A 14,084-nucleotide genomic window follows, 5' to 3' on the forward strand; every position below is an offset into this window, starting at 1 on the left:
TCTCCTAACGCCGTGGGTCGTTCCCTCCTCTGTAGTAGTAGTAGTAGTAGTAGTAGTAGTAGTAGTAGTAGTAGTAGTAGTAGTAGTAGTAGTAGTAGTATGTAGCCACCTATAGTTTATGAGTTGCTCAATAGATGGCGTTGAGTGTATCATGTCTTCGGAAATAATATAACTACGTGGCTTTGGTGGTTTTCACAGCATATTTACGGAGGGAATGATGATGAGTGGGGCGAAGCGACCGTCCGTGTGTACATCCGTCTGGTTGGATGGGCACACGGACGGACGGACGTATCGCCCCCACTTATCATCATTCACTCCGTGGATGTGCGGTGTTTTTTTTTTTTTTTTTTGTGCGTGTAGGTCATGCACGTTCTCAAAGGGTGGCATGTCCGGTCATGTCGGCGCGAGTGCAACTGCTTGTACGCATGCATGCCTGAGACGACGTGCGAAAGAATTTCGTCTTGCTCGGCTGCTCATGCATTGCGATGAGATAAGACAGTCCAACTTCCCGGAGAGCTGTTTATTGTCGTCGCACCCCTCCGTTCACCGGAATAATTTCAGAGTGCGTGCCGCTTTCTGAATCAAGCTCATCGTAAAAATGCTTTTGGCTTCCTCCGAAACGTGGACTATTAAGTGGTGTGTGAATGCAGGGTTTTAGCGGCTTGGTTGTAAACGAAAACAAGGCTCTAGGCCACGCACTCGAGCGCTGTTGGTAGGTGCACAACTACGGCACTGTACTTTATCGATTATGCATCTGGCCGTGGTACCACTACGTAAAAATATTACTATCCCATATCTGACACTTCCGTACTAAACTGCGCTTGAAACGGAGTTGCCGTGCTCAGCCGTGTGCTTAGATTTCGCAATGCTTTAAAGAGCCCAGACGTTCAAAATAAATTCCAACGACATGCCTTACATTTAATGTTCTATAATTTCACTGAAAATCTAATCTTTTTTACATTATCACTTGAGCTTTTGTGTGGCATTGTTATTGACTGATGGAAGGCAGCGGTCATTTTTCGTTTGAAAAAAACAACAACAAAAAACATGCTTGTCCCATAAAATAGCCAGTCCTTTGTTGTAGCGCTGCCATGCACGTAATCCATCGATGAAAGCTTTCTGCTGAATTCTTACAAGGTTTTTATATCTACTGGTGCAAGAACGTGTGCGTATACGTGATAAACGCAATGTAGCGCAAAGTGCTGTCAGCCACTAAGCTTTCCGGACTTGACTTATCGGCTGTACCAGATTTTATGGTGAACAGAATGAGAAAAAAATGCGTATACAGGTGCGAAGGCTGGCATTGGACTCATCGCACGGATAGGCAGGCTTTCTGCGATCTTTCTCTCTTTTTTGTCGTGTACAGATGACAAAGAAGTAAATAAGTAGTTTAATAATAATAATAATAATAATAATAATAATAATAATAATAATAGTTTATGGGGTTCAACGTCCCAAAACCACCATATGAATATGAGAGACGCCGTAGTGGAGGACTCCGGAAATTTCGACCACCTGGGGTTCTTTGACGTGCACCCAGATTTGAGCACGTGGGCCTACAGCAGTGCGTATATAACAGGTGGAACACGAGCGAAACACGTACAAACATCGCAGAAAAAGCGGGATTTAGTGCGAAAAAGCGCAGGCATGTCACTTGTAGGTGAGCCTCCCTTTTAAAGGCAGAATGCGCTTTAACTCGCTGGTAATAGTAACGTTGCATAGGCGTCGTGCAATGATTCAGTAGAGAGGAGCGTAGATAATAATACCTGTAAACTATGTTCAACGCATTTTACTCGCCGACAGTCGGCCCAGACCGCAAGCAACGGCCTATTCCGCGGCGGTGGTGCTGCCACTTATAGCCCGATCTCACCGCAACCCTGCTGTTGAAACTTCAGCCATCTGTATTCGCATGCCGCCGCGTTTACCTGTACGGCAACGCCGTGCTCGGAGGGCGCTTGGGTTGTGGCGAAAAAGCATGCGCGGCGGTGTCGTTGCACCGCAGGCGGCAGTTATACGCCAAGCTGGGCACCCGTCAAATTGGCGGCAGTTATACGCCAAGCTGGGCACCCGTCAAATTGGCGGCCGCAGCGCCGAGCGGAGGACCTGATCGTGCTCCCCCGCAGACGTTTCCGTTACCTGTGCCCGCGATGGCGGCGGTGACACGTTTGGTGACCAGGGTCCTTAGGGTGACCGCCGTCAGAGGGGCACGCTCTCCTCCTCTCACCGCATACTTTAGCGGTTTTGTTCTGTACTAATGCTGGAATGGACCTTGCACAAGTGAACCAAGTGAATGGGAAAATTGTGTTTCGTTTTCTTTATTAGCGGCAAATGTGTGAGAACAGCGCACTTGGTTATATATGTGGAGGATGGAATTTGAGACGTGGGCTTCTGTAGATGCAATAGCACCCCGTCCGTATCGCTAGCTGGTAACCGCAGTAATGCCGATGCCCTCTTCGTTGCTCTTTTGAGGTTGAGTCAGCCTATTCTATTATTATTATTATTATTACATCTGCAGCTTCGATGGATCTGCAGATGTAGTAAACTCACTTGAAAATTAAGGCAAAAATTTCTAACACCAGCTTTCCGAAAACACGGGCTTGAGCTGTCTGAAAGGGTACTACTCTCCCTGGGGGCTTCGGCACTAGGTCATTGCAACAAGAACATATATGAAGTGATATATAACTATATGAAAGAATCGAAACGGCTACCATGCTAATCTCACAAGTGCAGACTAATTACTAATTTTCGTCATTAGTTCATTTCATATATTTTACCGTAATTTTTATTATTGTATACTTGTTTTTTTCTGTAACAATTCATAATAGTCTGTTAGCACAACTCAGCTTTTCGTTTATCTAAAATAATTTAAAGCATCTCAGTGTATGTACCACCATGGCACAAGTAGTCTGCCCAAGTCGTTTTCAGTCAACCTAAGGTTACAGTGATTCGGGTCAGCCGTAGCCCAAAAATAGTGACCTGTCGGATTTAGCTTTCTTTAAGTCTAGCTAACGCGGTGGTTTACCGCCAATTTTTTCTCTTTATTATTTTATTTTTAACTAATGTATTCTCTATACAATTAGCCTGTTGTGACGTCTGTAGATGGTCACAACAGGCTTTGCTGGCCAAAATTGGCTCATTGAGGAGCATGCAAGCTCCTCAATGTAGTAAAGTCTTGTCTTGTCGCCCAGAAGATCTTGGCTCATACCCACAAGGGGGATTGGTCACACTGTACCTTACAATAGATATTTTTTGTACAACGCTTGCTAAAAAAAGAGAGAAATTAGATAAGAGCAATAATAATGTTCTTTTGCAAAAACGTGAAAAAGTGCAGAAGAATTCGATAAACCAGAATATATAAAACAAATTAACAAGAATGAAAAAGGGGGACAAAGAATTGGATATATCTGGCAGTACCACTAGCAGCGTATCCTTCCGGTTGCCTGAATGAATTTTCGTAGCGCTGACAGAATAGCACTGCGGCCCACACCCAACTGACTGGCTCCAAACGATAATAGGGTGGATGTGTTAACTGGCAATCCTAGCATACCAATCGGTCTCTCAAGAATTATTCGGCGCAGTGAGGCGAAGCGGTGGCGAGTAAAGTGATCTATTGTTTCCGGTTCATTGCAAACTGCACATAGGTTAGTTAATGAAAGTCCCGATTTGTGGAGATAAAAATTTAACCGAGGAACTCTACAGCGAAAGCTTGAGAGGGTCACCTCACATTGACGGGAAAGGCACTTTGCGGTGTTCCATGTGAATTGCAAGTGCCGAAATTCTTCTGATTGTAGGAGCGATGTTTCGTTTATTTTTAAGATTTAACAGGCGTTTGAATCGTTGGGCAGTATTAATAAAATGAAACTGTGGAGCTACTAGCACCACTGGGAAAGATGCTGAAGCGAGCGAATCTGCAATTTCATTTAGTACGATTCCAACATGCCCGGGGACCCAAATAAACCGAACTTTTGATAGGCTATGCGGTACGAGAGACGAAAATATCCTGAGAAGAGGAAACTGCTTTGCGGACGTTAGATATGTACATACAGACAACGCATCCGAAATAATAATAGCTTTTGATTGCTGAGAATTTAGTTTTAGAAGAGCCAATGTAATAGCCAGGAATTCTGCGAGATAAATTGGTGTGAAGTCAGGCAATCCGAGCGCGAAAGACCAATTAAGCTGATGAGAAAAAATGCCTACTCCAGCCTTCTAAAGATTTTGCGTTGCATCCGTCGAAATTACTATGTATTTGGGAAAATGACTGAGATGGCCTTGAAGGGAGGCCCTCCAGAACGTGCTTTGGAAGTAACTCGGCATTTTTTTCGGAAAAATGTCGAGGATTCAGTGCTTCGAAGTTTAGGATTTAAGTCCACGCTCTGAAGTCCATGACTTCAGTGCATGGAAATGCGTAATAATTACTCGCCCTGTGAGGCCTGCTGTCTTGGCCAATCCACTGTAGTGGGTAAGCGCCGTTGAGATGTCAACGAATTGTTTGATGACCTTGTGTGCTGCCGAAGTCGGAGTTGGGCGCTGCTTGTCCAGTACAGTAGCGTAAAAGAATTCAGTACGCGTACATAAGCCATATTATGTCAGATCATAGGAAGGATTATCCCACGGTGTGGGCAAGCCACCTAGACTTGTTGAACGAACTCAACCGCTATACTCCTTTGTTGTGTGGGTTGCTGGCCGCTGGGCTTTCGAGACGAGCACGGAGAGATTATTGTGTTAGATAAGCTGTCTGAGGCGGACGCAAGAGTGACATGAAGATTGCGACAACCCGTGCTCAAAGGCCGTCGCGCAGCTGATATAGGCCGGCGACGGGGAGGACATTCCCGGAAGGAAAACTACTGCCCTTACCCTCTCATCCCGCTCGCGGCAATTTCTTCGCGACTGATAAAGCGAGGGCGGCTATCGTCATTTGGCTGGCCGCATCACAGCGGCACTGTAGTCGAGTCGTCCAAGATGCCCCGCGTAAGTAAGCTCGTCTTTCTCTTCGCCAGCAGCGGGCCCAGCGCGAGAGCTTTGGACTCGTGGCGCGCCCCAGCGCGGGAGACTTGTTGACATGCTCGGTTGTGCGGACGGCGGCGATAGCTTCTTGCGGAAGGATCGCCTTTGCGAAGTCCCCCTCATGGCGGCCCACCTTCGTGCCGCTCAAGATGAGGTGCGCGCTACATGCTACAGAGCGCGCGCCGTCGTGTCCGCAACCCACGCGCGCCTTCTCGTTTATGCTCTGTCCCGCGGGCGACAGCGAAATGCCGTGCCGACGAAGGCTGCACCAGCATGAGGCCTTCCGTGCTAGCCGTGACGGAACAGGTTGCGGAGATGGCACTTTCGAATGCACCGCGCTTAGCCCTGCTCGAATCCATTTTGGTTTCAATGTGCCGCGGTGTAGGGACTCGAAGCTAGTGTGCTCGCATCCACTGCCGAGGAAGTGAATGCGTCGGTAATTTTTTTTCAGGTTCACAGGGCGTCTCAAACACTAACCGACGGCATGCCAGCAGCAGCCATCGACGATGGTGGCTCGTCAAACGCTCCCAAGAAGTATTACCGGGCACCGCTTCACAGGTCGGTAAATACGTAGCTCATCCAGAGGCGATACCAATGACGTGTAATGTAATTGCAGGATTTTCGTCAACCGAAGTCTTCATTTGGACAAGATTAAGTTCTTTGGCTTCGACATGGATTATACCATTGCTCGTGAGTTTTTTTTTTTTTTTTTTTTTAGTAATCGCTGCTCGGGGTGTCTGCGAAGACTCATGACGAAATTTTTCACTTGCAGAGTACAAGTCTCCCGACTACGAAGCCTTCCAGTTTCATCTTCTAGTCGACCAGCTGCTTTCCATTGGCTATCCTGCAGAGCTCAAGCAGTTCCAGTATGACTCAAGCTTCCCCATTAGGTGAGGCCTTGCGTAAACTTGTCGTTTATTAGCTCGACAGTATATATATATATATATATATATATATATATATATATATATAAGCTTACCTTAGTACTTCTGGAGCCTGGAGGCAGTGGCGGGTCCAGAGGGGGGGGGGGGGGCGATTGCGTTTTCCCCCCAAGCCTGTGAGCACCCCCTCTGCCTGTCGGTGCTTTCTCTCCATTGGCTATCACCAATTAGGGCAAATGAGTGGAATCCCTTCGAGCACACAATAACAGTATTTATACGATGATAGTTTTTGTACTAGTAAAAACAAAAAGAAAGCAATGGCCACGCCCCCCTCTCCGGGCGACTCAACTGCGTCGCCCGAAAGGCGCAGTCCATGGTGCACGTTATCTCGGTGCATGAGACTGCTCGCAAACTTTCTGGGCTCTCAACGTTTGCTTTTGTTTTGGAGAACTGACAGCACGATAGCCGCTCCGGCATCTGGAGTGCCAATATTCCCTGGGCCAGTAAACAGGCTCTAACCTTCTTTTTTTTTTGTTCACCCCGCAAACCTGCTCGCCATTCGTACAGCAGGCCGCGGCGACCACATTTGCCGAATATTAGAGCGCCGCGCACACCCTCCATTATGAAAAACAATCCCGCGTTTATTTCCTTCGCCGGACCAATCTCCCTCGTACGTGTAGTGACGTGAGCTTGCCCATGGGCAACTTTACGTACCACTGAGCTCGTCGATTGGACCTTGCCCTACGAAGTGGCGCCTTAGCCCTGCGGTAGGGTGCCTAGCCTACCCGCGGATATGTAGTGTCGGCTGTGAAGTCCGCATTTAATTTTCATGTTCCTGTGCCGTTTTAGAGAGCCCGAGACTACCGGGAGAAAGCGGTATTGCCAGAACGTAAGCCTCCGAAATAGAGGCGCCTCACGACTTTGCTTTACTCCGCGATCCGCGCTGCCTCCCTGCGCCGCTATAACACATGTTCATGTCGGGGCTGCCCTGCTTGGTCATTGGCTGTGCGCTGATGACGCATCGCTGACGCCGTGTCACGTTGCCGAGGTTGGTGGTGTCACTATGGCAGGCTATGCCTTATCCCTCCCTATTGGCCGCGAGATCGGGCGGAGTCGCCGCCTGGCGGCAACTGGCCGAAACGGTGAAGTGTGGATTGCTCCTTGTGTTGTCTGCTAGCCGCGTCGTGTTTTTATGTGCGCGTATGTCATGAACGTTCTCCAAGTGTGGTTTGTCCAGTCATGTCGGCGCATGTGCAACTGTTTATATGTACGCCTGAAACGTACGAAAGCATTTGGTCTTGTTTGGCTGCTAATGCATTGTAATAATACTGGTGTGAGCAACTTTACAGAGTGCTGTTTATTGTAGTCGTACCCTCCATTCACCAGAATAATTTCAGTCTGTGTCACTTTATATTTCAGAGTCGGTGCAGTTTTCTATTTCAAGCACATCACAAAAAACTGTTGGCATCCTCCCAAACATGAGGATTATTAAATTCTCTGAGAATGCAGTGTTCTATTGTGACTCAGTTGCAAAAAAAATGCACTTGAGCGCTGTTGTTAGGTGTACAACTACGGCACTGTATTTTATTAATCATGCGAGGAGCCTTAGTGGCATTTATCTGGCCATAGTACCATTAGAGATATTACTATATTTCTATGTAAATATTATTTTCTCAAACTGTGAGACTTCGGTACTTACACTGTACTTAAAATAGTTACCACGCAGAACCAAGTGCTTAAGTTTCAGAACACTTTAAATAGGCCAGACGTTGAAAATTCAGGCAGCATGCCTTGTATATGTCGTATAATTTCCCTGAAGAATCATCTTTTTTACGTTTTCAGCATTTGTGTGGCACTGTTAGTGACCATTGTTTTCAGTGTTTATGTGGCACTGTTAGTGACCGACGAAAGACAGTGGTAATTTTTTGTCTGAAAAAAAAACATGCTTGTCCCATTTACCGGGCCTTTGTTGTAATAACGTCATGCACGTAATTCATTGATAAAAGCTTTATGCTGAACTCTTATGTAGGATTTTTACTGGTGCAAGAACCTGTGCGTACACATGCCAAACGCAGTGTAGCGCAACGCATCATCAGCCAATAAGCTTTCTTGACTTTGACTTATCGACTGTCCCACATTTGGGGGTGAACAGAATGAGAGAAAAAAATATGTGTATAAGGTGCAAGTGGTGGTACTGAACGAATCGCACAGAAATGGGGACTTTCTACAATTTTTCTTTTTTATTCTAGTATGCACATGACAGATTTAAATAAGTAGTTTATTCATGATACAGCAGTGCATAGCAGGCATAACATAAACTATGTACGTACAAACAACACAGGAAAGGCACGATTTAATTTGAAAGCATGAAGTCACCCAGGGCAAGCTTCCATATGAAAGGCAGAATGCGCTTTACTCATGGGTAATGTTAACGTTGCATAGGCCTCGTGCACAGGTTCAGTAGAGAAGAGCGTAAATATTAACAGGAAACTGTAGTCGACGCATTTTATTGGCCGACAATCTGCTCAGACCACACGTAATGAAGCGCCGCTAACGCTGTGTGTATTTGTATATGCGCTGCCGACCTCCTATCAACACTTGCACGGGACGGTGCTGCTACCTATAGCCCGATCTTGCCGCAAATGGCGGAGAAGGGTGGCGAGGCCGCGCAACAGTTCGAAACCAGTTGAAAGCTGAAACGAATGTTCTAGCGCCTCTAAGTTCCTTATTATGGCATGTATTCGCAAAATTCTTGCGACAGCATGTTCACATAGAGAAAGTGCACATATTTCTTTTCATAACAATTTTTGCACCTCGGGGTTGTGTACTGGCCCTTTCACCAGTGTTCTGTTGAGTTACGCGAGATTGGGTCTAAAAAAGCTTAAATTTTATATATTTATTTTATTTTATTTGGTAATTACTGCAGACTTCTATGCAAAGTCACAGGAGTGGATACATACATATGTATTTGATACTAAATATTACAATTCGTAAGGTTTGTTAAGCTTGAAGCAATTAATGCGATACTAACAAATTGTATTGTTTCATGAAGTAGGGCTAGCAGCTCTTTTTAAACCGTTCTCGCGTAAGAGATGCTGGTTTAAGGGAATACGGCCGCTGTAGGGAGATGATCACTTCGTCACGGTCTGTACACATTAAGATCACAGCACATAGCCGTTTGCTGATGTCTGCCAAGAAGGCCCGCACCTATTCCACAACTATTGCACCAACCGCACCCTTTAAGTCAATGTTCACAGTTGCTGCCCTGGCAAAACCCCTCCCTCCACCTACTCCTTGCGTTTAATTCTTCCTCATATGCTTCTCAAAGACGGGTGGGGCATTTCTCTCTGCTTGAGTAGTAATCTGGGAGGGCTGGCATGCGGGGTGGTGTTACAGCATGCGCTCTCCGTGCAACGAAGATAGGTGGGATCTTTTTATCTGCTTCAGCCGCGTTCGTCACCCTCACTCGAACGCTTTGATCACAGTGTGAAATACAAGATGCGCGAAGGGATCGCATTGATTTGGACATTACACAAGACATTACGGCGACAGCAAAAACCAGTCAAGAACCTGCACATTGTTATCACATAAAGAAAATGCATTTCATTGTCGTGTGTCGACTTTTGCTAATGCATAAGGTACCCTTTGCATTTGTTTTTTTGCACTGCTTTCTAGAGGTCACTAGAGGTTTTTACTGCCGTATTCAGCTAGTTTTGATGTTGCAGCTGGTTTGACATAAAAATGTCAGAATGTCCTTTCAAGTGTTTCTTCAAGTTCGGAAACATGTGGTAGTTGAAAGGGACCAGGTAATGTGAGTGATAGACCCATCTCTAACTCAGGGTCTTCAATTTTGCAGCCACAGCTTTGGACACATGCAAATGTTCTCTGTTAACTGTTCAAACATTTCTGTACCCACTTCACTGAAAACTTGTGGACGTGTAGGATATTGGTGCCGATTGAACCAACATACTCTCAGATGATCCCCCGAAACTTGGCTATATTTTTGGCAGATAATTGCCTATCAAGAATCTGCTTGTAGACAGCATACCTTGTTACCAGATCCCACAAAGTTCTTAAGCAGCCACTGCATGGTTGAATTTCAGGTGTGAAATGCTGTCTTCAAACGATAGGGGCAGCTTTTGAGTGTGCTATAGGAAGGAAATTTCTCAATGTTTTTAACACTTCAATGTGAATGTACTTTGTAGACTGTTTCTGAAGAAACAAAAGCTTCATGGTACCTGGTAACTCCACCTGTGAGAAACCTGCTTATACTTTTGTCATCTCGTTTTATATGAAATAGAAACTAGTTTTGAAAATCTCTCATCTCATACTTTCACATTAGCTTGACAAGGCATCAAACTTTCACATGGTTCCCTGCTTATGATTCAATTTTGAGTGAGATGTGACAAAGCCAGGAACTTTTCAGTGCCCCTGTAGATTTCATTTTCATTTTGCTAGGCATGACTGAGAATAAGCAGATGTCAAAGCAGCTTCTGCTGGAAGCATGCAACTCGTATATGAACTCAGTGTATATATACATCATATGTCTGTTTAATTAACCTATCAGTTGATTTAAAGTCGAAGGTATAGCACACTTATCGAAATCACCTTGTTTGCTTCATGTCGGCTATCATCCAATAACTCTAGCTACTTGCTTACAAATCAAGACAGCTGACAGCTTGTTCGAAATAGGTGGGTGCAAACTTCTGCTTAGATACCCTGAAACGGTTTTGATGATTTTTTACAAACACATTGGGTCGGCAGACCAAGTCCCAAGGGTAATTTAGAGACCAATTCGAGCTCTCTTTGTAAACTGTGTAATATATTACAATGCTTTGAAGCTGCAAATCGCTTCAGATTGCTGCGACTCTGCCAAATGAGTTTTCAACTGCCCATACACAAAGCGACTCTGCCCCACTGTCATTGTTTCCAGCTGGTTTGATTGGCTGTGGAACGTGCAGCGCAGACTATCGGATAGGCGGCGGGAGTTACGCTTATGCGGTCTCGCGCTACATCATTACGTAGGCGCCGTGAATGCGGAGCTTAGCTCCGAGCGCTCGAAGAAAGAGTTGAGGGCAGTTGAGGGTGAAATGCAAAGCGGAGGAGGGTACTTTCTACTCGTAGCTCCATTAATAATGGGTGTTTCCATTGAACTCTGGTGTCAATTACTTGATCCAGTAGTGGTCTAATCAAAAATGGAATGTGAAAAAGCCATTTTCGGGACCCTTTAAAAAAGGTTGTTTGCACTGTGATGTGAAACACCATGGCCATGAATTTTAGCTGAGATATCAAAGCTAATTCTTTTTCTGAGGTGCGTTTTCTTGCTAAGTGATAGAAGCTAGTGGTTGTGTTGCTTGCAAAATGCTCTCGCATACTAAAACATCCCAAGCAACCCCCTCCCCACCCACTACCGCTGTGAGATAGTTGGACAAGATTTGGAGAGAGGGGGGTCTCTTTCTCTGCCACAGACCAAAATTCAAGATGGCTGCGGAAGCGCCACTAACAAGTGCTTCTAATGATGTGCTTTATTGGATATTCATGCATTTACTGCTTTTACTAAACTGTTTAGAATCCTCATGTAATCTTTCTTTTTTATGAAGAGGCGGGAAAGACCTTATTCAAATTATTTGTGACAACTCTGAATGCAACTTCGGGCACAGCTAAGAAAACTACAAATAAATTGTATACATATCTAGACACTCTCATAAATTTGTTTTTTAGGAACCACTGCTGGAAAATTCTATAGCAGAAAACAGGTTGAAAAAATTGGTGGGGTTAGGGGATTAGGGCTTGTTCATTGGAGCTCGTTTAAAATTTCCTGAAAAGGGAAGGGGGTGCTTGCTTGGGATTTTATGGTAAGCCCATTTCTTTGTGCTGGTGTTCATAAAGTGGCAGTGCTACTATGCTCATATCTAGTGCAAGTTTTCAGTATCATTGTTTGTTGTTGAAGACAGTCATTACCAGCTTAACAAGTTTATGCGGTAGTAACTTTTTCAGTTTTACCTGCTAGGTAAACAAATTGCACTGCAAATTTTCTATTCCTTCATACACATCAGAATGCTGGTGTTTATACAGATCTTTAAACTTTTTTGAAATCCTTCAGTATTCCTGTTTCTTTAACAAAGCTGATATTTAAATTTTACCTTCATGTTTCTTGTACGTCTATGTGCAGGGGCCTCTGGTTCGATTCTCAATATGGCAATCTTCTCAAAGTTGACCCCTATGGAAACATATTGGTCTGCTGTCATGGCTTCCAATTTCTGAAGACGTGAGTATGCAGTTTATGATTATGCATTGATGTATGACATAAGATTTATGCCTTGAGCTTGGCTGATTGAAAAAAATTTTTTGCATGGTACCAGGGGCGAGATTTACAAGTTATACCCTAACAAGTTCATCAAGCTTGATGAGTCTAGGGTATTTGTGCTCAACACACTCTTCAATTTGCCAGGTGAGATGAGAAACATTTGTGTATGGGGCAATACTGTTACTTGAAATGTCTTGCATCGCATATGACGGCAAAAGGGTACCAGCTGCAGGCTGTCATTTATTTGGGAATGTTGGGGATTTGTCTTCATATCTTTTGGGCCATGCTGGAGGACGTGGCTGACATTTCTTCCATTTTGTGTAGACATTTGTACTTAAGTCTTGGTAAACATGATTAATGATGCTGCAACTCAGATGCACTAACGTGCAGCAACATGATTCTGCAGCGTGAAAGCACACAGGGATGTCATTTTTTAATAATTCATGGGCTATCAGTAGAGCCCAGCAAGAAGAACCACTTATAATATAACCTTCAGTCATTAACTGTTTCTTCCGAGTGCCCTCTACAACTTTTATAGCCCCAAGACATCAGAATTTTTAATAAATAAGTTGGACTAACCAATTATGCATCAAAAAATAGTTCGAGTAATTGAAGATGACTAAATACATGTTACTCTTTCACATGAGGTAAGCCATTGCATTCTTAAGTTTAGTTTTATTTATGTGGAAGCACCCAGTGTAGCATAAAAAAGAATAATATACAACTTCTATGTTACTAAAACATATACCTTTTTTCTGTACCAGTTATTTCGTATTTGCGATTACTGTAGAATTGCCATAAATGATCGTTTTGTGGTAAGTTGTGCTAGCAGCCAACTGTAAGAGGATATATCTACTCAGTCTTTTTTCTTCTGTAAAGTTGTTTTTTTTTTTGCTTTTGAAATTGCTTTGCAAAGCATGTTCTAATGCAACAATTACAGTTTCCAGCTATAATGCTGTTTTTTTTTTTTGTTCAACAGAAACTTACTTGCTTGCCTGCCTTGTTGATTTCTTCTCCACGGCCCCACAGTATATCCCGTGAGTACACTTACTTTTCTGAAGTTTTACTACCATATTTACTTGCGTAATGAACCCACCTTTTTTTTTTCTCAGAAAAGTTTACCTCAACTTGGGGGGAGGTTTCATCACATGGGAGAAAAACGTCACTGGAGTTATAGCAGCGAAAATTTCACATGATTGTATTGGCCCGTGAAATGCGTGTCGAATGTTTTTTGTAGCCCAAAACTCTTCCTGTTTTTTCCCTAAACGAAAGCGCACAGATCGACGTCGAAGGGTTGTCCAGCCCATAGTTTTCTAAGTATACATATGGTCCAGCCACTTGGTTCCCATGCTCCAGCGCATGCTAGCAATATCGTACCAGCCAAACAATCCCTGCACAGTAGGTGTCGAATTAAATTAACTGTGACAAACTCGACAACAAAAATTCAGCGTCGGATGGCTGCGCACAAACCTTGCGGGTGCACAACGTGCGGTCGGCGTAGTTGCACTTTGTAGAGTGCCTCGATGCGCGCGAGCGCTTCGCATGGCATAAAAACACGCGGTGCACTCGTCATCTTGGAGGCCCTTTGTTCCTTGGTTTGTTTTTATGCCTCTGTGCTTGCATGGCGCTATAAGCAGAGGTTTCTCCTGCATTCGACAAATGGCACTCTACTTCGAAAGGCGAGACATTTAAATTTTGATTGGCGTCGCTTGCGCTGCTCACAAGTGTTTAGCATTGTTGCCCATTTTGAACTTTATTGTGTTATTTTGTGATTTTACGGCTTGATTTTAATGCAGTTTCGATCATCAATGGCACTAGCTATCACACCAAAATAATGACATACATGAAAAACTATTGATTTTATTTTTTCAAGGACTAAGATAGGGGGT

General features: G+C 44.3%; 1 protein-coding gene across 6 annotated transcripts in view; it reads left to right on the forward strand.

The window, feature by feature from the left end:
• Positions 1-14,084, forward strand: part of Nt5b (5' nucleotidase B) — a 116,731-nt gene that overhangs the window by 87,465 nt on the left and 15,182 nt on the right. For 3 of the 6 annotated variants that reach the window (XM_037426804.2, XM_037426805.2, XM_037426802.2), the window contains 6 exons: positions 5,459-5,565; positions 5,624-5,697; positions 5,780-5,897; positions 12,061-12,156; positions 12,251-12,339; positions 13,175-13,232. In XM_037426804.2, the coding sequence (XP_037282701.1) occupies positions 5,459-5,565; positions 5,624-5,697; positions 5,780-5,897; positions 12,061-12,156; positions 12,251-12,339; positions 13,175-13,232 (542 nt within the window). Of the gene's footprint in view, positions 1-4,837; positions 4,972-5,022; positions 5,162-5,265; positions 5,314-5,458; positions 5,566-5,623; positions 5,698-5,779; positions 5,898-12,060; positions 12,157-12,250; positions 12,340-13,174; positions 13,233-14,084 lie in introns of those variants that run through there. The other 3 variants (XM_037426806.2, XM_037426801.2, XM_075876228.1) reach the window with 3 other exon arrangements.

The sequence above is a fragment of the Rhipicephalus microplus genome, chromosome X (genome assembly GCF_043290135.1).
Source record: "Rhipicephalus microplus isolate Deutch F79 chromosome X, USDA_Rmic, whole genome shotgun sequence".
Taxonomy (NCBI): domain Eukaryota; kingdom Metazoa; phylum Arthropoda; class Arachnida; order Ixodida; family Ixodidae; genus Rhipicephalus; species Rhipicephalus microplus.